General features: G+C 44.9%; 1 protein-coding gene across 2 annotated transcripts in view; it reads left to right on the top strand.

Annotated features, from left to right (window-relative positions):
- The window catches only part of PIEZO2 (piezo type mechanosensitive ion channel component 2), a 326,164-nt gene extending 307,966 nt beyond the window's left edge, over nucleotides 1–18,198 (top strand). For both annotated transcript variants that reach the window (XM_032602873.1, XM_032602872.1), the window contains 9 exons: nucleotides 5,252–5,410; nucleotides 7,762–7,909; nucleotides 9,007–9,195; nucleotides 9,492–9,584; nucleotides 10,776–10,948; nucleotides 13,112–13,240; nucleotides 14,440–14,519; nucleotides 15,538–15,721; nucleotides 16,966–18,198. In XM_032602873.1, the coding sequence (XP_032458764.1) occupies nucleotides 5,252–5,410; nucleotides 7,762–7,909; nucleotides 9,007–9,195; nucleotides 9,492–9,584; nucleotides 10,776–10,948; nucleotides 13,112–13,240; nucleotides 14,440–14,519; nucleotides 15,538–15,721; nucleotides 16,966–17,218 (1,408 nt within the window). In that variant the 3' untranslated portion in view covers nucleotides 17,219–18,198. The remainder of the gene's footprint in view (nucleotides 1–5,251; nucleotides 5,411–7,761; nucleotides 7,910–9,006; nucleotides 9,196–9,491; nucleotides 9,585–10,775; nucleotides 10,949–13,111; nucleotides 13,241–14,439; nucleotides 14,520–15,537; nucleotides 15,722–16,965) is intronic.
- Nucleotides 18,199–20,706: the final 2,508 nt, after the last annotated feature.

The raw sequence follows: 20,706 nt of genomic DNA, 5'->3' as shown, positions 1-20,706 counted from the left end.
AAGTTACGTTTACACCAAACTGTAGTCTGTTAAGTGTGCAATAGCATTATGGATTAAAAACACAATGTTTATACCTTAATCTAAAAACACTTTATCGCTAAAAAATGCTACCCATCACCTGGGCCTTCAGTGAGTTATAGTAGTAACATCAAAGATCACTGACCACAGGTCACCACCACAAATACGATCGTAATGAAAAAGCCTGAACTATTGCAAGAATTACCTAATTGTGACACGGAGACACGAAGGGAGCAAATGCTGTTGGAAAAACGGTGCTGACAGATTTGCTGGACGCAGGGTGGCCACAAACTTTCCATTTGTAGAAATCACAGTATCTGTGAAGCGCAGTAAAAGGAGGTGTGCCTGGTATCGGCTCTGGTAGACGATGAAAGCAAAGGGTCTGCAGAAGGGGAGCAGGGAACTGTCCATATAACATGAGAGGAGTGACCTTTTTAAGAACATGTCATGAAAAGGTCTTCATGTGTACCACCAGTTTGATCTCTTTATCAGACCTCATGAGTCATTCACAGCCAAGCCTTAGGAATAACCTGTCCGTCAAGCTGGTGGGCACCATTCTTGGAGTAGCAAGTAATGAAAATGGATTTTCCTAATGTTATTCAGAAACCGACTCAAATGTAATTCTCCACGAGGAAACCAAGTCTCTTCTACCAGTGGCTAGACTGACGTCTGACCCCACCTGAACGTTCAGGCTGACTTTTTGACCTCAGTCTAGGGAATCATTGCTTTGTGATAATCAATGGTGGCAATGAAAATATTTTAAAAGGAAAATTGGAATTAGGATAATCTTTCCTGAGTCTAAAGTAGAACTAACTATATAAAGGGTCGTTACTCAGAAGATACTCAATAGCTCCGTAAGCCTTCCATTCCACACCGCAAACTAGGGGAGTAAATGTAGCTCACATGATAAAGATAATTCAGAATAGGGCAAGCCGTTTGTAAAAATATTAGAATTTGGTCATGAGAACATTGTGAATCTTATTTTTTTTAAAGAGTTGTTTTTTTTTTTTTAATTCATTTTTGGCTGCGTTGGGTCTCCGTTGCTACGCGCAGGCCTTTTCTAGTTGCAGCGAGCGGGGGCGACTCTTCGTTGCGGTGCACGGGCTTCTCATTGTGGTGGCTTCTCTTGTTGTGGATCATGGGCTCTAGGTGCGTGGGCTTCAGTAGTTGTGGCACGTGGGCTCTGTAGTTGTGGCACACGGGATTAGTTGCTCTGTGGCTTGTGGGATCTTCCCAGACCAGGGCTAGAACCCGTGTCCCCAGCATTGGCAGGCGGATTCTTAACCACTACGCCACCAGGGAAGTCCCTTATTTGTTAGTCTTTAAAACAGAATAAGTACAATTTTCTCTGTAAATATTTAATTATAGCTATCTCTCAAAGCAGAGAAATAGGCCAAATTTAACACCCAGGATAGCTGGATGGTGAATTTTGGTAATTTGTCTGATATTTAAAAGCATCAAGGAGGCATTCTCCAGCAGCTCTCATTGAAATTCTTAATTTCACAGAAGAAAAGAGCTTAAAAAGCTTTCTAGACCTACTGTCTAATTTTCCAGATGAAGACAGGTGAGCCCATATGGAAGTGTGACCTCCTCAGAGTCACTCAGCCAATTACTGGAGGGACCAACCCCCAACCCCAGGGCTCTTGGCCCTACTGTGTGCTGCAGCTACCGTATACTGCACCTACTGTATATTGCACTCCTGTCCCCATGGGAAGCATCCCGTACTCGCTTCCAGGAAGATTTTTTTTTTTTTTAGGTAACACAACCTATTATTTCACTCTGCAGTGTGAAAAGGATTTGATTATTCCAGCCAGTCCCAAGAGAGAGTTCCAGAGCCCTTCAGCCTAAATCTTTGCCATGTCCTGACAGGGGGTCCAGCAGAGACCAGAGCTCCCAGAAATACTGCAACAGTGAAGCCACTGAGAGTCCTTTTAGCATTTTAGTCCTTTTAGGTCAAATCGGCAAATGGTTTGGTTATTCCTGCTTGTATTGGTGTCCTGTTGCTGCCATAACAAATCACTACAAAGTTAGAGTTTAAGGCAATGCAGGTGTGTCGTCTTGCAGTTCTGCAGGTCAGGGGGCAGACCCAGGTCTCACTGGACTGATTCACGTGTGTGGGCAGGGCTGTGGTTCTTTCTGGAGGCTCCAGGGGAGCATCCATCTCCCGCCCTCTTCCAGCTTCTAGAGATGCCCATGCTCTGCACCTGTGGTCTCCTCCTCCATCTTCAAACCCAGCATCTGGTCCCCTGCCGCATCTCCCTCCACCCATGGCTGAGCAAGGCTCTCTCCCGCTAAGGACTCACTGACTGAGGCCACCTGGACAGCCCCGGTGGCTCCGCCTCTCCAGGTCCCCGACCTTAGCACGTCCGTCAAGTCCTCTTTGCCATGGGAGGTCACACGTTCCCAGGTTCTGGGGACTAGGACGTGCACGTCTTTGGGTGGGGGCTGGGGGCATTCTTCTGGCGACCACGCTGTCCTGCCAGGCTTTTGAGGAGGTCCACAGCCTAGCGACAACGCCTGCCAACCAAACACGGCTGAAACATCTGCTATAAGGACCGAATGAATGAGAGCTTCTCTGGGGTGTCTTACAAATCATGCATATTCAATTCAATTTCACGTTTATCGAGCACCTCTTAGGTCCAGGGCAGCAGACCAGGAGAAAAGGGCTGTGACACCCACGTGAATAAAGCAAGGACCTGTCGGCCTTTCACGGCCTTTCACACACTGGGCTCCCAGGCTCCCGACACTGTGAGGGTCACCAAACTGTGGCCACACAGGTCCTTTCTTCTCCTGGGATCTCACCTTTGGGTCTCACCTAATGGCCATCCCTAGTGCAACAGACTAATCTGTCTTTGGTTTTGGATCTTTAATTCAAGATATATTAGGATTGGTGAGCCTCTGGCATCACTGCCGGCATGTCAGTGACAACATAATTTCTTGACATTTCAAACTGTGCTGCTACTTTTTTTTTTTTTTTTTTTTTTGTGGTTCGCGGGCCTCACTGCTGTGGCCTCTCCCGTTGCGGAGCACAGGCTCCGGACGCACAGGCTCAGCGGCCATGGCTCACGGGCCCAGCCGCTCCGCGGCATGTGGGATCTTCCTGGACCGGGGCACGAACCCGTGTCCCCTGCATCGGCAGGCAGACTCTCAACCACTGCGCCACCAGGGAAGCCCTGCTGCTACTCTTTAACCTCCAAAATTCATTTTTCTTCCTTCAAATTTACTGAAAATTTCATTCATTGTTTAAAGAGAAACCATTGATTAATAATCATATTGTCTAAATCCTTTCCAAACAAGGAAAGCGTAAGGGGAGAAATAGATTAGGAGTCTTTTAAGCCCTACAGAAGAAAATTAGGGCTACCGGTCATAACACTGAGGACAAGGAAGCTCGGATATCTTGAATAATTTATCTGATAAATGGCTTTTTCTGTGTGCATCACACCACGTAGCCCACAAATATCCAAGGGTTCCCTACAGTCTACACAGCTCTGCACGGTAGGTGACGAGGGAGACAGGGAGGGCGTGACTCCAGCCTCCGGGAATAAACCATGTAGAGACGCCACAGACAAACGCTTCCCAGTACAGGGCAACCTCAGTGTCCCTAATTACGGTTAACGTGATTGCTTCAGGATCTGTAGGTTAACTAGTACTTATTCCAAGTTGACCCACTTTAACATCATAGAAGGGGAATTTTTTTAGTAGGTAAAACAGGGGTTGGACCTTTTATAAAGAATAGAAGGCAACACAGTTTTAAGTCTTTGATTATAATTTTGATAAATATAGAAGAATTCTTTCCCATGTAGTTTTTATATCAAGTATCTGTAAAATCAAAGGGCATTTTCCTGGAGAGAGAAAAAAAATGTGATTTCCTAAAGTTCTACCAATATGGACAGTTCCTAGAAAGATGAGGAACTGGATAGTTGATGGGGGCTCTCCGTAAAGTATCTGATATCTTACTGGTAACTTGTCAAGCGCCCACCATGGTCAAATGCAGTTAAAGTAATTCATTAGGTCCTGAAATACCGAGGCTGGGTTTCTCCACAGCAGAGACACTCATAAGCAACATTTCTGAGATCTTTAGCTGCCAACATCCACGTGGAGGCCTCTAGGCCCCCAGACACATAGGCCCACATGTTCCTGGCTTGTTCTTAGATCTTGTCAACTAAAGAATAGCTGTTCTCAATGAAAAATAGTACATGTTTTCTTCTGATAACAAAATTGAAAATTAATAAGACAAATCCAGGATACAACATAAAGAGTAATACACTGCTTTGTCTAAAAAACTTAAAGTATCGCTCTTAATTTTAAACACAGGGAAGATTATACTTAAGTCTTACTGAGTTGAAAGTCGGATTCATTTTTAAAAATTTGTACTAATCATGTTTAAGACTCACAGGATGCCGCATTTATCCAAAGTTAAAAATGATCCTATAGGTCATCATTCTTTGAAAATGTGTTCTAATTTTTTTTCCAGTGTGAAATTTAGTTCCACTAAGTTTTTGCTCAGACTTACGTTAGCATTCATGAACTGTTCAACACTATGGGCCTCTTCATTAACTGTCCACCAGGAGAAGGAACTACCACCTCTAGCTCTGAGGATGTCATTAGAAAAAGGCAAGTTAGTAGATCAGAGAGTCATGGATTTTTAGAGCGAGGGAAACTTTTCATAGAGACATTGATGTTTAGAAAAATGATGGCTTGAGGAACAAACTCCATAGCAAACAGAACTGGAACCAAAATCCAGGTGTCAAAAATGTATTAATCCCTGATCTGTCTTATGTACGTATAGCAAAAGAAAAAAAAAATGGGGGTTCATTTCTCAGAATTCTTTCTCCTACATCTTCCAAATTATGCATCTTGTCAAGTAAGAACCACATTTTGGTTTCTTCTTTGTTGAGCTTTAATTTGGACCATGATAGCGGCACCATCAAAGTCCTGAGAAAATGTTTATTAGTAAATTCACTTAACAGTCATTTATTTTAATTATGGCTGACACAACTGAATAATGCTCTAATAAATTGGGGGCACATTCAGAGCAATTTTTTTTTAATCATTAGATTTTCGGACCCCACCTCTTGCCTCTTGAAGAGATCCACTATGTAGAGAGAATTTACTGAATTGTCTTTAAGTGCCAGGTGGGCAATCAGGCTTTTTAAAATTTATGCTAAGCTGGTGTCCTTTTGTTCCAGAAGACTATTCCATCCCTCCACTTTTCTGTGTTTTCACATCTCAGGAAATTCAGCCAGAACCTGGTCGCCCAGCTTTGGTACTTCGTGAAATGCGTGTATTTCGGGTTGTCCGCCTACCAGATCCGCTGCGGCTACCCGACGCGGGTCCTCGGAAACTTCCTCACCAAGAGCTACAACTACGTCAATCTCTTCTTGTTTCAAGGGTGAGACGCTCTGTGCTGTCACAGCCACTCACAGAGCGGGGCTGGCCGCGGGACGGCATTGTGTCCCCTCCCTGGGAGGGAGTGGAGAAGAAGCTGGTGACCTCAGCACGTGGGTCCCTGCAGGGCTCCTACAGTGTTTGACAGGAGAGCATGTGTGGCCCTTGAAATGCCTTTTTGTGTGTGGTTCCACCCACCTGGCCAGGATGCTGCTCTAAAGTCGGCCGCGTGGGTTCGTTTTCTATTTCTGTATCGTGTATAATTACACTGATAATATTTCAGGATGAAAAATTGGGGTCCATGATCCTAAGTATTAATATATTCTGGGCACAGTGCAACAGAACATTTGGAATCTGAAGTGTTCCAAAATGCCTCTGGAATTTTGCTTGTGCAACATGCCATCCATGGGAGGGGCACGGATTCCACTAATGTCAACCTGAATGCCATGCGATTTGCCTGTTCCTGGTAGGAAGTTATTACCACTCACACGGACATGTTGGTTCTTCTGTGTGAGGGTTTCGGTGTGAGCATCCCCTCCCGGTTCCCATGGAGATTATACCACAGGGTGAAGGGTCAGGCTGCTGGGGCACTGCTGGCCCCTGGAGCACCAGGCGTGGGGACCGGGGACTCAGTCACGGAGGAGTGTTGAGTGTGCTCGGATGTTGAGAACCACCACGCGTGTCAGAGTTTCACTGCATGCTACCCCGTGTGGGGAGGGAGCCTGACACGTCTTCAAGGGGGTGGAATAGTGCTCCCCTCAAAGCTGAAGAGCTCAGGGGAGAAATCCGGGCGGCAACCCAAGCTGCTGGGAGGGTCTGGGATGAGCCCCAGCCTGGAAGGAGCTCTGTGTCGGTCAAGAAACAAGGACCAAACCCAGACCCCAGAGGAGCCCAGGCCATCCCACTTCCAGCTGAAATACAAGGGACTGAGCCAGGGTCTCGATAGCCTCAGTCACCTAGTAGGTCCCCCAGCTGTGGGCCCTGCTGTGCCCCCGATGACGTGGCCGCGCCTGATGACTTTTCTCACCTCTCCTCATCTTTCCCCGATCAAGAGTATAACCTTCCCTAGCTCGACAGCAAAGCCCCCATAATTCAGTAATCCTGCGACCAGCAGATTCTCAAAGCAGAAGCAAATGTTTAAAATGAACTTATTTACAAAACAGAAGCAGACTCACAGACTTAAAGAATGAACTTATGGTTACCAGTGGGGAAGGGATAGTTAGGGAGTTTGGGATTGAAATGTACACACTGCTATATTTAAAATGGATAACAAACAAGAACCTACTGTATAGCACAGGGCACTCTGCTCAATATTCTTTAACAACCTAAATGGGAAAGGAGTTTGAAAAAGAATAGATACATGTATATGTATAACTGAATCACTTTGCTGTACACCTGAAACTAACACAACATTGTAAATCAGCTATACTCCAATATAAAATAAAATTTAAAAAATAAAAAATGTTGAGTGAAAGAAAGGCACCGAAAAAAGAAGAAAAAAAATGAGAAAAGAAAAAAAACAAAACCAGCAACTTGAAAAAATAAATAAAAAAGTAAAATTGTGTTTGCAGATAATATGACCTTTAAAAAAATTTTTTTTAACTTGAGTATCGTTGATTTACAATGTCGTGTGTTACTTTCTGCTGCACAGCAGTGATTCCGGTATACATACACACACACACACACACACACACACACACACACACGTAACCTTATAGGTTATTACAAAATACTGAGTATGGTTCCCTGTGCTATACAGTAGGTCTTTGTTGGTTAGCTATTTTATATATAGTAGTGTGTAGATGTTAATTCCAACCTCCTAATTTATCCCTCCCCCCATATGATCTTTATATAGAGAAAATCCTAAAGACTCACTCAACTAATGTTGGAACTAATCAACATTTTCATTCAGTGAAGTTGTAGGATGTAAAATCAACATATAGAAATCAGTTGTATGTTAAATTTAGCCAAAGATAAATGTAGCCAAAGAAGTGAAAGATTTGTACAATGAAGACCATGACTTTAATGAAAGAAACTGAAGACCCTTCAAACTTATTTGAAAAGGGAATTCCAGTTTGTTAAGACCATTAGCAAAAAAAAAAAAAAAAAAATCTTAAAAATGAAAAATACCTTTTTCAAAAAGGTATTTTTGTCAAAAGACAAAAATCCTTTATTGGACTTACAATGAAAAGCAGTTGTATTCCAAGTTGGATTTGACCATAATGGTCACCTTGAGAATTTTTTCTAAGTTGTAAGGGCTGAAACAACCAGGACCTCCATGAGCCCTCGGGGTTGGCCAGGTGATGGGGGGCCCATCCCACAACTGTCCCTGTAACAAGACGTGGTTCCTGCTAGGTTCCGCCTCGTCCCTTTCCTGACGGAGCTGAGGGCCGTGATGGACTGGGTGTGGACAGACACGACCCTGAGCCTGTCCAGCTGGATCTGTGTGGAGGACATCTATGCTCACATATTCATCCTCAAGTGTTGGCGGGAGTCGGAAAAAGTAAGCCAATAACGATGCCTTAGCCCTATTTGTTTCTTTTAGATACAGGCTGTTATTAATAGGAACTTCTGCAAATTTTCCGGCCAAATAAATGAAGCAGAAACTACTAGGACCTATAAATGCCCCATTGATTTCACCCCACACGAGTTAGGAATCTTGGACCTGCTGTTGCCTTAGTGAGAATAGCATCCAGATTTGTTCTTCTTCTGGCAGCTGTATATTGTGGTTAAGAAGGTGTATTGCTGTACAACCCAGTCTGAAGTGGCTCATTTGAGAGCAAGAGGGAATGAGATGTGCTGGAGAAAAGTGGGGTCAGGTGGCTGGGACTCAGGGTCAGCCTCTGATTCACTCTTTGATGAGGGGACAGGCAGTGTAGCATCCTGTGCAAAGGAAACTGAAGTGCAAATATTTGCATATTCTGCTAGGTTGGATATTAAGGTTGACATATGGATAGAATTACTGTTATTTAAGGGATGTAGTCCAGCCTCCTGAGTAGCCCTGAAGGGAAACGGGTCCTGGAGAAGCAGCAGCTAAGCAAGGAACCGGCCTGTAGACCGAGCGGTTTCCACGACACGTGGCAAAGCTGGGCCCTCCACCACCCGCAGCCTGAGCTTGGGGCTGGGGAGCCCTTGATGCAGCAACAGAGGTGATTCCAGCTTGGACAGCGTGGTCCTGACAACGTGTGTCATGAGTGAAGTTAAAATGTATTCCGCCCACCATGCTGGGGAGGAGCCCGTTGAAAGGCGCGGGTTTTGAATATTCAGGAATTTAAAATATCCTTATCTCGCCTGATCCCTTAAAACCAGAGGTTTATTCAGCAGAGGCTTTGGTCCCTTGGTCCATAGGTCAGCCCCCAGCAAACCCACACAGCCCTGTTAAGGAGAAAGCCGCTCAGGCCGTGATGGACCCCGTGTTCCGTGTAGCGGGATCCTCGCAGCCCTGCATCACTGCCTGCCTTGTTCCCGGGTTGGGACAGAGTGGATTCAGAGCAGATTCAGGACCCAATCCAGGGCGGACCCCGTGGTTAGAGCGCCCGCCCTTCCCCCACCCGCTTCTCCCCGGGGACCCCGCCTGAGCGCGTGGCCCTTCTGTTGCAGAGGTACCCGCAGCCCCGGGGGCAGAAGAAGAAGAAGGTGGTCAAGTACGGGATGGGGGGGATGATCATCGTCCTGCTCATCTGTATTGTCTGGTTCCCTCTGCTCTTCATGTCTCTGGTCAAATCTGTCGCCGGGGTCATCAACCAGCCCCTGGACGTCTCGGTCACAATTACCCTGGGCGGGTACCAGGTAACCGCGCCTCCCTCCGGGGTCTCCCCGCTCCCCCGGCCCCTGCCAGTGCCTTGCCCAGCCGTGCTTTTCCCTGATAACCACCCAGAGGACTTACTTAGGTTTTGCGGACATATTTTCTGTCTGAATTTTGACTGTTCTGCAAATATGTGATACGTGAGCTAAGGTGCAGAAGACGGCGAAGGGAGAGTTCTGTTCTAGTTGTGGGTGATACACGACCTAATATTTTTCTTAGAACCCAGGATGCAGAGAAGTGCTCTGGAATAGTAACCATCCTGTGTGTCTTTGTTTTCCAGCCTATTTTCACAATGAGTGCCCAGCAAAGCCAGCTGAAAGTTATGGACCAGCCAAAGTTTAATAAATTTATTAAAGCTTTTTCTAAGGACACTGTAAGTAAATGCATGGAGTCGGTCTCGATGAACACCTGTCATATCGACCAGCTGACTGTTGTCACCTTATTTATTCACCACTTTACCATGGCCTGAGCCGGTGGGCAGGACTTTCTGGGGGTTATTAGTCACACACAGCAGGTTCCTGGCCACTGGCCGCTTTGATCATCTAAGATGTTATGTCTATATTATCAGACATGTGATAATAAACATATTTCTAATTCAGAGTATTTTCATGATAAGCACAACAGGTGTTGATCCTTTATAAATTTTTTAAATTGTGGTAGATATTGATTCCCTTTAACTGGTAGGGAATCTATCCTAAGGAAATCATTCAAAATATGGAAAAGCTCCAAGAGGTGCCTGTTTGTGATGGCACGCTCCGCGTTAGTAAGAACTAGAGGCAATTTGGGATTCAACAAGTAGGGAATGAGTGAATCAGTTACAGCAGATTTTTCAGGCAACTTCCTTTGTAATAAGATAATCATTACAAAGATGATTTCATGGCATGAAAATTTCTCAAAATGAAACATAACTTTAAAAAGACACTATTATTTTTAAATGATTTAAAAAATGAAGATACGCATCCTCTACTGTAGAAAACAGGGATGATGTTCTGGTGACAGAGCTGTGGTGGACATCATCCTTTTCTCTACATTCCATGCTTTTAATAAGATGGTAGCATGATTCTTCATAATTAAAATTGGCTTTACAGATGATGCTTTTTATTTAAATAAAGTGATTAGGCGAACAGATGCTGTTCTCTTTTGAAAAACGATCGGCCTGTAAGTGCACACTGTCAAAAGTAATCTTGAGGAGTACACAGCTGTGAGGAAGGGCCCCGAGGTCCTGGGTCGATTAAATTTGACTCTCTCATGAGACGGACGTTCCCCAATAGTTGATAAACGTCTTTCTTTAGTGGGAAGGAAAAAAATGACACTCATCTGATTTTTCTTTACTGTTTCATTGGAATGATTCCATGGCCGTGGGTGTGGCAACATCACCACTGGGGTTTGGTGATGTGACTGGAGCTGATAGTGTCAGAACACACCAGGCAACCCATTGTAGGGAGGTGCCTTTCAGAGGAAGAGATTGCCCCTGGATACGGTCAGTTAAAGGGAAGAGTTGTTACTTTCTTACACATCCTCAAGTATGTATCTGTTTATGCAAGTGTTATTTGTGTGCACACAGGGTGCTATGCAATTTCTGGAAAATTATGAAAAAGAAGACATAACAGTAGCAGAACTGGAAGGAAACTCAAATTCTTTGTGGACCATCAGCCCTCCCAGTAAGCAGAAAATGATACACGAGCTCATGGATCCCAATAGTAGCTTCTCTGTTGTTTTTTCATGGAGTGTGCAGAGGTAGTTACTGTATTTCCATGCATAATTCCCCCTTCCCCAACCTGAACTCGGGGCGGGGGTTGGGGGGTGTGGAAGGATACACACCTCAGATTAATTCTGATCTTGGTTCACATTACTTCCTGGGGACATTCATTCGATGCTACAGCTAACATTTTTGTTTATTAAATAATGATTTGCCTGGGAATCACTGACAAAACGAAGAACTTCTTAGTTTTCCTTTTTTCTACTAACTTCAGCTTTAAAGAGGCTGGCAATGAGATCTGTGACCAAGAGAGAAAGGTGGCGAGAAAAGAAAGAGGGTGATGACTCATAACATGAAACTGAGTCGGGTGAAGTGTAAGATTTCCCTGAGCTTGGGGGTCTGGTCTTAATCACAAAGGACTTGCAGCGCTGGGAACCCTGATTCTCCCTTGCCGGCCTCCAGCACTTGGGGAGCCCCAGCACCTCTTTTCTCCGAGCCTGAGCTGGGAGAGCCTCTGGTCAGTCCCAGGACGGGAGAGCAGGGAGATTCCTTCCCTCCCCATCTGAGCCTCTGGCCAGCCTGCGGCCACGTCGCAACACGTCTCGCAAAACATTCTTGCATCCGAAAGCCCGACGTGTCTGGGGGGCCGTTGGGGGGCCTGGACGTAATACCCGGTCTGATTAGCTCAGTTTCCTTCATGACAGGCTGTGACTCAGGACTCTGGGCAGTCCCGTGATAGGTTTGTTGGGTCCACAATACCAGCTTCTTGGTTGGAATTAAGAATCATGATAGATAAGGAAGAAAGCCTTCTAGAATCTGACTTCACAAGGAAGTAGTAAGAACTATTTTGAAGGAGGCTGCTCAGAATTTAAAGAACTCCTTCTTTAATCTTATTTTCTCCTTTTAAATGTCCCAAACTCCTCACGTGGAATTCTGTACTGGCAAAAATGCACTTCCTAGCCCTTCCTTTGAAGAGCCACCAAAAGAAATTAAAAATCAATTTCTGATTGAACATTCTGCTTTTGATTGAGATATAATTGATGTGTAGCATTATTTTAGTTACAGGGATGCAACATAATGATTTGATATTTGTATACGTTTCAAAATGATCACCACAAGAAATCTAGTTAACATCCATCACCACACAGTTACCAAAAATTTTTTCCCTGTGAGAACTTTTAAGATCTACTCGTTTAGCAACTTTCAAATATACAGTACAGTATTATTAACTACAGTCACCATGCTGTACATTACATCCCCAGGACTTACTCATGTTATGACTGGAATTTGTGCCCTTTGACCCCCTTCATTCACCACCACCCCACCTCTGGGAACCACCAATTCATTCTCTGTATCTATGAGTTCAGGTTTTGTGTGTTTATTTTTAGATTCCACATATAAATGAGATTATACAGTATTTCTGACTTATTTCACTTAACCTGGATGAAACTTGATGGCATTAGGCTATCACAAATAGCAAGATTTCATTCTTTTTTATGGCTGAATAATATTCGTGTGTGTGTGTGTGACATCTTCTTTATTCATTTACCCGCCAATGGACACTTAGGTTGCTTCTGTATCTTGGCTATTGTAAATAATGCTGCAGTGAACATGGGGGTGCAGATATCTTTTTGAGTTAGTGTTTTCATTTGCTTTGGAAAAATACCCAGAAGTGGGATTGCTCAGTTACATGGTAGTTCTATTTTTAACTTTTTGAGGAACCTCCAAACTGTTCTCCATAGTGGCTGCAGCAACTTACATTCCCGGCAACAGTGCACAAGGGTCCCCTTTTCTCCTCACCAGCATTTGGTAACTCTTGTCTCTGTAAGGATGGGCATCGTGCCATTCTGACAGGTGTGAGGTGATATCTCATTGTGAACATTCTTTTTAAAACATAGATTCTCTGAGTCCCCATGGAGACTAACGTCACTGGGTTAACATACAGTGTTTCAGAATCCCTGTTAGAGCATCAGGGATTTCTCGTGTCCCCACACTCTCCTCCTCAGCTGTATCTGTGTTAAAGGTGTCTGAGGCCTCCCTGGATGTCTAAGAGGCTGGCTGTAAAGGTGAGGAGGACAGGTTGAGGTTGACAATTGTGGACCCAGTGAAACTTGGTGAGATTAATAGTTCAGTGAGTTTTTAACCTCTCCTGCAGACTTCTGAATAACCACTGACATTGAGCTCTTTTTTTTTCTTCACAGAAACATGAGTCTGGGTGCAAAAGCCGAAATAGCAACAGATAAGCTTTCTTTTCCTCTTAAAAATACGACACGAAAGCACATTGCTAAAATGATAGCTGGCAACAACACAGAAAGTTCCAAGACGCCAGTGTAAGTTGACTGTCATTTTTAATACAGTGTTAGGTGGTGTGTGTATCTGGTCCAAATCTCCTCTACAAATACGTGTGTGCAAGAAACGCCATTTCTTCCTTCTTTGGTAACTCAAGTGAGCCTGTACTTAAGAGTCCTTGATGGGCTGGGTCAAAGCGCGTCTGCTCTCCTCCCGCCCCACCCTGCCCAGCTCGTCTGGGGACGACTGACCTCTTCTCTGGGGAGCAAACCTTGCTCTCATCTGACCGTAATCACCAAAAGCCAGGGAAAAGCCCTGGGAGACTCTTTTCTACTATTACTCCTGCCCCTGGGGCACCAAATGCCTGTCTAACAAATGGGCGTGAGAAGGCAAGGGGGTGGGTGGAAATCTGAGGGGAAAAAACTGTATCTTAATATATTATCCTGCCACACAATACTCCACTCCAAACATCTGAGCTGTGATGTTTAGATTCTAACATGAGAACCAGCAGGAGAAAAACACTGCCATTGGTCCAAAACTGCTAAGTGAAGTATTCCAGATGCCCACCAGCCGCAGCCCAGCTCTGTCCCCTGTCTGCCCCAGCCCCGGGTCAAAGTGCTTTGTGTGAGGACTGCCACGATGCAGCCCTCAGACATGGTCCCTAAAGCACCCCTTGTCAATCACTAAACACTAAGGGCCCCTGAGAACCGTCGGATCCTCCCCCATCACTTCCTGGATGAGAAAACAGCCCTGGAAAGATGGAGTGGCCTGTGCGCAGGGTGGGCTAACGGCTAGGATGCCAGTCTTCTGCCCCCCCCCCCACCCCGACTCCCGTCTCTGGATCTGCTCGGGCAGCCCACTTCACTAGAGAGAGTTTTGAAATCCCAAACATTAAAATTGGAAGAGTGGTAGGATCCTAGCAAGAAAGACAGCCCCTGGCGTCAGAAAAGTCACAGATGTGGGAAAATCTCTGCAGCAGTTTTTAAGCCATTACCCAGCTTGTGTACAGAGTTGGCATGAGTGTCTGGTTAGAACCTGGTGAACTTACTCGGCTTCAGAGACTTCTCATTTTAATGGAAACCGATAAACTATGAAGACTGCACATCGCGTAGTTATAGGAAGACTCTCCCCATTACTTGTTTGAGATGAGGTCAAAAATAGCAACAAGAACAACAAAAAAACAATTTTGCATGGGTAAAACAACTAAAACTTAATTATCCTTTTTTCTCTTAATGCCCAGGACCATAGAAAGGATTTACCCATACTACGTGAAAGCACCCAGTGACTCTAACTCCAAACCCATAAAGCAACTTTTATCTGGTAAGAATGAGAAGGAATTGTTTCAGAACGTTTCTTAATCTTTCTTTTATTCAATGTCTGTAGTTTGCCTTTTCAGCCTTTATCAAGCTCCTTTCCAGTTGTCTTCCCCCTGTGACATGGTTTGCAAGAAGCATAAGGCTCTGAGCTGTGTCCACCAGCAAGAAGGGATCGTTTACTCACCTGGGGGCGTGTTCTTCATCTTCCTTTGTTCATTGATATAGAACTTGATTGACTTAAATCCACGTTCAGTGACATGTTAACTGATTCATCAGAATCTGTTTCTATTAGCAACCGTATCTTGGGCAGAAAACTGCCTAATACAGCGTTAACTCGGAAGGCCCCACGATAAGAATAAAAAGATGGCAGGAAATGGACTTGATTCAGCCCGAGGGTGACTGAGTACCAGTAGTCGGGCTCCATCTATTAAAGCTCTCAGCCAGCAAAAAAGTCACCTCCTCTGGGAAGTCCTCAGGGGTCATACCACCCAGAAGTGGTCGCCCCCAGCTGACAGACCTTGTCAGTGCCGGGGGTTGCCACGTGCCCGTAAATAGTGCTTGTGTGCATGGCCTTTCCCATTGAACCAGGCTGCATGCAACCTGGTGACCCCTTAGCACCTCCTGGAGCACCTTCCTCCTGGAAGGCACTCAGTAAACGGTGGTAACATGAAAGAATCCATCCATCAGTTCCGTCAACAGTCAACTACTGGGGTTTTTACATGTCTAATTAGTTGTCTGGAATTGTCAGCCAAGATGCTCCGGTGATGGGTCTCCATTCACCCTGTGACTTTGCTGCTGTCTCATGTAGCAACAGGACTGGCCTCTTAGAGAAAGAGAGAGACCCCCACGGCCAGCCCCCTCCTCCTTTTCCTCTCACAGAGCCGATATGCCCGTGTGTCCCCATCCTGGAACTGGATGCCATGGGTACCAACCAGGCCATCCTGGTTCATCTGAGAATGGCTGAAGTGCATTAAATCCATAAACTCTCCTGCTAATTTGATTTCATGTTTCTCCTTCTCCAGAAAATAATTTCATGAACATCACCATTATTCTGTCCAGAGACAATACAACTAAATCCAACAGTGAGTGGTGGGTTCTCAACTTGACTGGGAATAGAATCTACAACCAGCATGCGCAGGCCCTGGAGCTGGTGGTCTTCAATGACAAGGTCAGCCCCCCAAGCCTGGGGTTCCTGGCCGGCTACGGGTAAGGAACCATTTCACCATTAACAGTTACGAGATCCCACTTATGTATCACACCAAGTTGAGGATGGGAAGTCTTTTATCTTCTTAGAATTCTAAAATTCTATAGCTGCATTATAAGAATTCACAGATCCTTGGCCCTTCATTTTATTTATTTTTAAATTTTATTGACGTCTAGTTGATTTGCAGTGTTGTGTTAATTTCTTCTGTACAGCAAAGTGACTCAGTTATTCATATATATATATATATTTTTTTCTTTCCATTATGGTTTGTCACAGGGCCCTTCGTTCTAAAAACTGAGGAACCAGAGTCCCAAAGAAGTCAAAAATGCCTTGTGTGAGCCCCACCACCAGGCATAGGACCAGAAGCCATATTTCCAGCTTCTTAACTATTCCTTCCTGTTACAGCAGAGTTTAGTGCAATTCAGGGCTTAAACTAGAAACAGGCAGAGTTCTCTCTTTTCTGCTAACATCGCCTTCTGACCTGAACAGATGGAGAATCAGGTAGAAATCACAGTTTGGGACATGCCCGATGTTACCATTTCTCCATGTTCTGACACTTCAACCCTAGGACAGGCACACCCCCTACAAGATGCTAGTACAAAGTTTTCTTCTTCCCAGAATGAGCCTCTTAAGAAAGCACTGTCTATCCAGAATTTTATTATAAACATGAATCCCTGAGAAAGGCAGGGCAAAGTCCTGGGTACAGAAAAGTGTATAAAATAATTGCATTTCTATCATATATATATATATTTTTTAACATCTTTATTGGAGTATAATTGCTTTATAATGGTATGTTAGTTTCTGATTTATAACAAAGTGAATCAGCTATACATATACATATATCCCCATATCTCCTCCCTCTTGCGTCTCCCTCCCACGCCCCCATCCCACCCCTCTATCTACCATACATGTTATGTAGCTTATGCATATAATATATGCAGTAAAACCACCAGAAGTTCATACACGAAACTATTAACATTGGTTGTTTCCAGAATGTAAGATTTCAAAGGATTTTCAAGTCCTACAGTTCTGTAATGTGTAATTTTTTTTAAAAAAAAGCATGCATTACCCTTTAATCAGCAGAAAGGTCAATGTTTTCACCAAGGGGAAACAACCTAAGCCTTGGTAAGTCTATCATGTCTTTTATGGCATTTGAGGGAAAATGTTCATTTGTTTTTTCTTTTAGGCATGTTCTCTTAACCATATGTAACGGCCAGATACATTTCTACCTCATTTTTTTTTTCAGTATCATGGGCCTCTACGCTTCAGTGGTCCTGGTGATTGGGAAGTTTGTCCGTGAATTCTTCAGCGGGATTTCTCACTCCATCATGTTTGAAGAGCTTCCGAATGTGGATCGGATTTTGAAGTTATGCACAGATATTTTTTTAGTTCGAGAGACCGGGGAGCTGGAACTGGAGGAGGACCTCTATGCCAAATTAATATTCCTGTACCGTTCGCCAGAAACCATGATCAAATGGACCAGGGAGAAAACAAACTGAGGCCCCAGGCCACAGACCACAAGCCAAGTTCACATTGGAATTTTCCAAAGAAAAAAGAAAAGCACAATACTGTCCTAAGAGCTAAGCATTTCTAATTCGGTGGAAACGGTCTCTCTTCTGACTGGTGCAGAAGGACTGGGCTTCCTTTTGCCCTCAGCGCTACGAGCAGAGGTACTCTCGAAAAGTCCTTTGTAATTCCATTCCTCTGAAATCAGGGCTACTCGCTTTATGTTTTAGTGCCTGTGTCTTGCAGCCTGATGGACTACGTGTTGGAGTCACTGATGGGTCTCGTCCCTCAGAGGAACAGAACAGGAGGAGGAGAAGGAAGGAGAGGCCTTCTCCTGTGAGGGGCGGCGCCCTCCGAAGAGACGCTACAATGCAACGCAATGCACGGGGCTCTGCGGCCAAGGGGACACTGCTGTGAGGAGGACGGGGGCCCTGCACGCCGAATACACAACAGAACGGGGACTGAAAACTCCTACCCATATGTCTAGAGGGGAAACAGGGAGGGGGCCGGTGACCCATGGCGACGCCAGTGGAAGGATAAGCCTCATCCTAAGCAAAAACATAACATTAGTGACACTTACTGCCTTACCTTAACTGAAGACTAAAGAGAAGTCTTTCCACTAAACACCAGTGACCTCTCAGGAAAAAACAGCAGCAAAACAAATACGTGGACATGGTGTTGCTGAGGCCCAGGTGGTGACTCACTCCGACCTGGTGGTTTTCTGGTTCAGAGAGTTACTGCTCTCCGTGAAACACCAACGCCCGGCTGGAGGCGGGGTCCTTGGACGTTGTCACCTTTACTGACTGAGGTCTGAGCGCTCCTCTGCCCCACCCCCATGCTTCCTCCCATTTCCATGATTCACGGCAGTGGTTTTTCCAGTATGTGACATTTTTTTCCCCTGTTTTTCAGGTCTATCAACGAGTTTACATACTCCAATTCACATTTTTACATCTGAGACGGGTTTTTTTAAGTTCAAAATTATGGAAGAAATATGTATATTGAGCTTGGGGAAATAAACAAATGGCCTTTTCTTAAATTATTATTATGGGTCATACAACCTCTTCATGAAATAACAAAGTAGCATGAAAAGCTGATGATTGAAATGTAGTTTTCATTCCATACCAAAAGTTTCTGAGAAGAATCATCGAATGGACTAGACTATGTCCCCCCAAAAGAAATCCTCTGTAGTTTGGGTTCAGGACTGACAAAATAAAGCACATCCTGCAAAGTCACCTCAAGAACACTCTTCATTCTGCCTAACTGCATGAACTAGGAAAGGCGACTTCTCTGTACTGTGTACCGGGAGCTACAAAAATCAACTAAGAATCCACTTCTTGTTGGTTGCATTGTGGGTTTTCTCATGTGGGTGCTCTATGGGAATAATAAAAGCAGGAAACAACTGGTGAGAAATTAACTTCCCAGAAGGAAACCATTACAGTGAATATGAATCTTTTAAAACATATCAGAGTTCAACTGATGCCCCGTGTCTTCTAGGGAATCAGTGCGAACCTGTGCTTCAGCTGTAAAAGCCGCGTGCCTCCCCCCTGCTTAGAGAAATGCTTGTCATCTTAGCAATAAACTCAGAGCACTCAGGGAGCTCTTCAGCCCACACTTGATTTCCCAACAGCAGGAAGCGTCTTCCTGCACGTTCCTGGTTGTGAATTCTTTCTTTTAAAAATGTCAGCAAGGGACCTCGAGAGAGCACATTACAGCATATTTAGGAAGAGAAGGAATAGGAATCCTTCTAACAGGCGTAGAGGTAAAGGATGCCAGGATGGTAAACAAGTCCCATGGTTCAAGAAAGCGCCTCAGGTGTGGAGGAGGGAGGACACAGAACGACACAGAGAGATGTAGAAGGACCAGCCCTGCCGAGGCCTGTGTTGGAGTGGGACTCCCCAGAGAAGGAGGTGCCTCTGCTGGGACCCCCGGCCAGTCTGTCACGACCCTGTTCAGCCCAATTATATGACAACGTGAAGGGATCAGCAAGCTGTAAACCGGCTTAATCCTCAGCCTCAAATGAGCGCCGGACCCGGCCCAGAGATGAGGGACACATGTCCCCTTAGAATATGTTCTCTGGAGACAGCTCTGAGAGGGGCCGTCCCCAAGAACATGGTGGGGGGGGGGGGTCTGGCCAGCAAGGAGGGAGGACCAGGCAGAGGGACATGGGGCTTCACCCAGCCCTGGGGGTGCTGGTGAGCTGGGGCCGCCCTTCCAGGTCCTGAGCAAAGGCCCAGCATCTGGATGCTTTATGCATAATTGCCAAAATCTTGGAAGCAACAAAGATGTCCTTTGGTAGGTGAATGGATAAATAAATAAAACTGTGTTAGAATCCAGACAATGGAATAGTATTCTGCAGTAAAAAAGAAATGAGCTCTCAAGACATGAAAAGACATGGGGGAAACATAAATGCATTTTACTCAGTGAAAGAAGCCAATCTGAAAAGGCTACATACTGTATGATTCCAAATATATGACGTTCTGGAAAAGGCAAAACTATCCAGACAGTAAGAGATCAATGGTTGTCAGGGGTTAAGGCGGAAGGAAGGGAAGAGGCAGAGCTCAGAGGATTGTAGGGCAGTGAAAATACTCTGTATGAAACTGTAATGATGGATACATGTCATATAATACATTTGTCCAGACCCATAGACCGTACACCACCAAGAGTGAACTGCAATGTAAACTACGGCCTTTGGGTGACAATGATGTGTCAATGGCAGGTCCTCATTTGTAACAAACGTCCCATCTGGGGGGGGGATGCTGATAACGGGGGAGACTGTGCATGTGTGGGTCCGGAAGTCTATGGGAAATCTGTGTACCTTCCTCTCAATTTTGCTGTGAACCCAAAACTGCTCTAAGAAAATTGTTTCAATAAAAAAAAAAAAGCCACCTGTAATACTGATAAAACTCAGTGGGGGGATGAATATGAAAGTGGGGAGAGACCAGGAATATTACAGTGGTGCTCTTCTTCCTCGTGGAAAAACCCACGCAGAACCGGGGAGAAAAAGTCCTCCCAGATCTTCTTCTTTAAACCCCTTAGTCATTAGCCCCTGATTAGCCAAGTATGTGGCCATCGCCCCTGGAGGAAGGAAGCCAGCCTGGGGACCCTCTAACTCCCCTGAGCCCACATCGAGTCCATCCTCCATCACCAACATCCTCATGGGACCTCCAGTGGTCAGTTTAGATTTTGTCCCCAGAAGGCTCTGAAATGGCTCAGAAACTCCATCAATTAAGTGATTTCTATACCACTCCACACCTAAGACCAAACTTTTAGTCCTTATTCAATTTCCCATCACAAACTATGGTCCAGGCACTTGGTCCAATGTCACCTCTGTGAGGATGTACAGAGAAATAAAATGACATCCCTAAGATACATCAAAATAAAACGCTAACATGGAAATATTTCAACCTTAAATGCAAGCCTCCTTTCACAATTTTTCAGGGAGAAACGAAAGTTAAAATAGTAAATCAAGTTAATGTCCAAG

Source organism: Phocoena sinus, chromosome 14 (genome assembly GCF_008692025.1).
Source record: "Phocoena sinus isolate mPhoSin1 chromosome 14, mPhoSin1.pri, whole genome shotgun sequence".
In the NCBI taxonomy this organism is placed as follows: domain Eukaryota; kingdom Metazoa; phylum Chordata; class Mammalia; order Artiodactyla; family Phocoenidae; genus Phocoena; species Phocoena sinus.
This window is presented reverse-complemented; position numbering and strand designations above follow the sequence as displayed.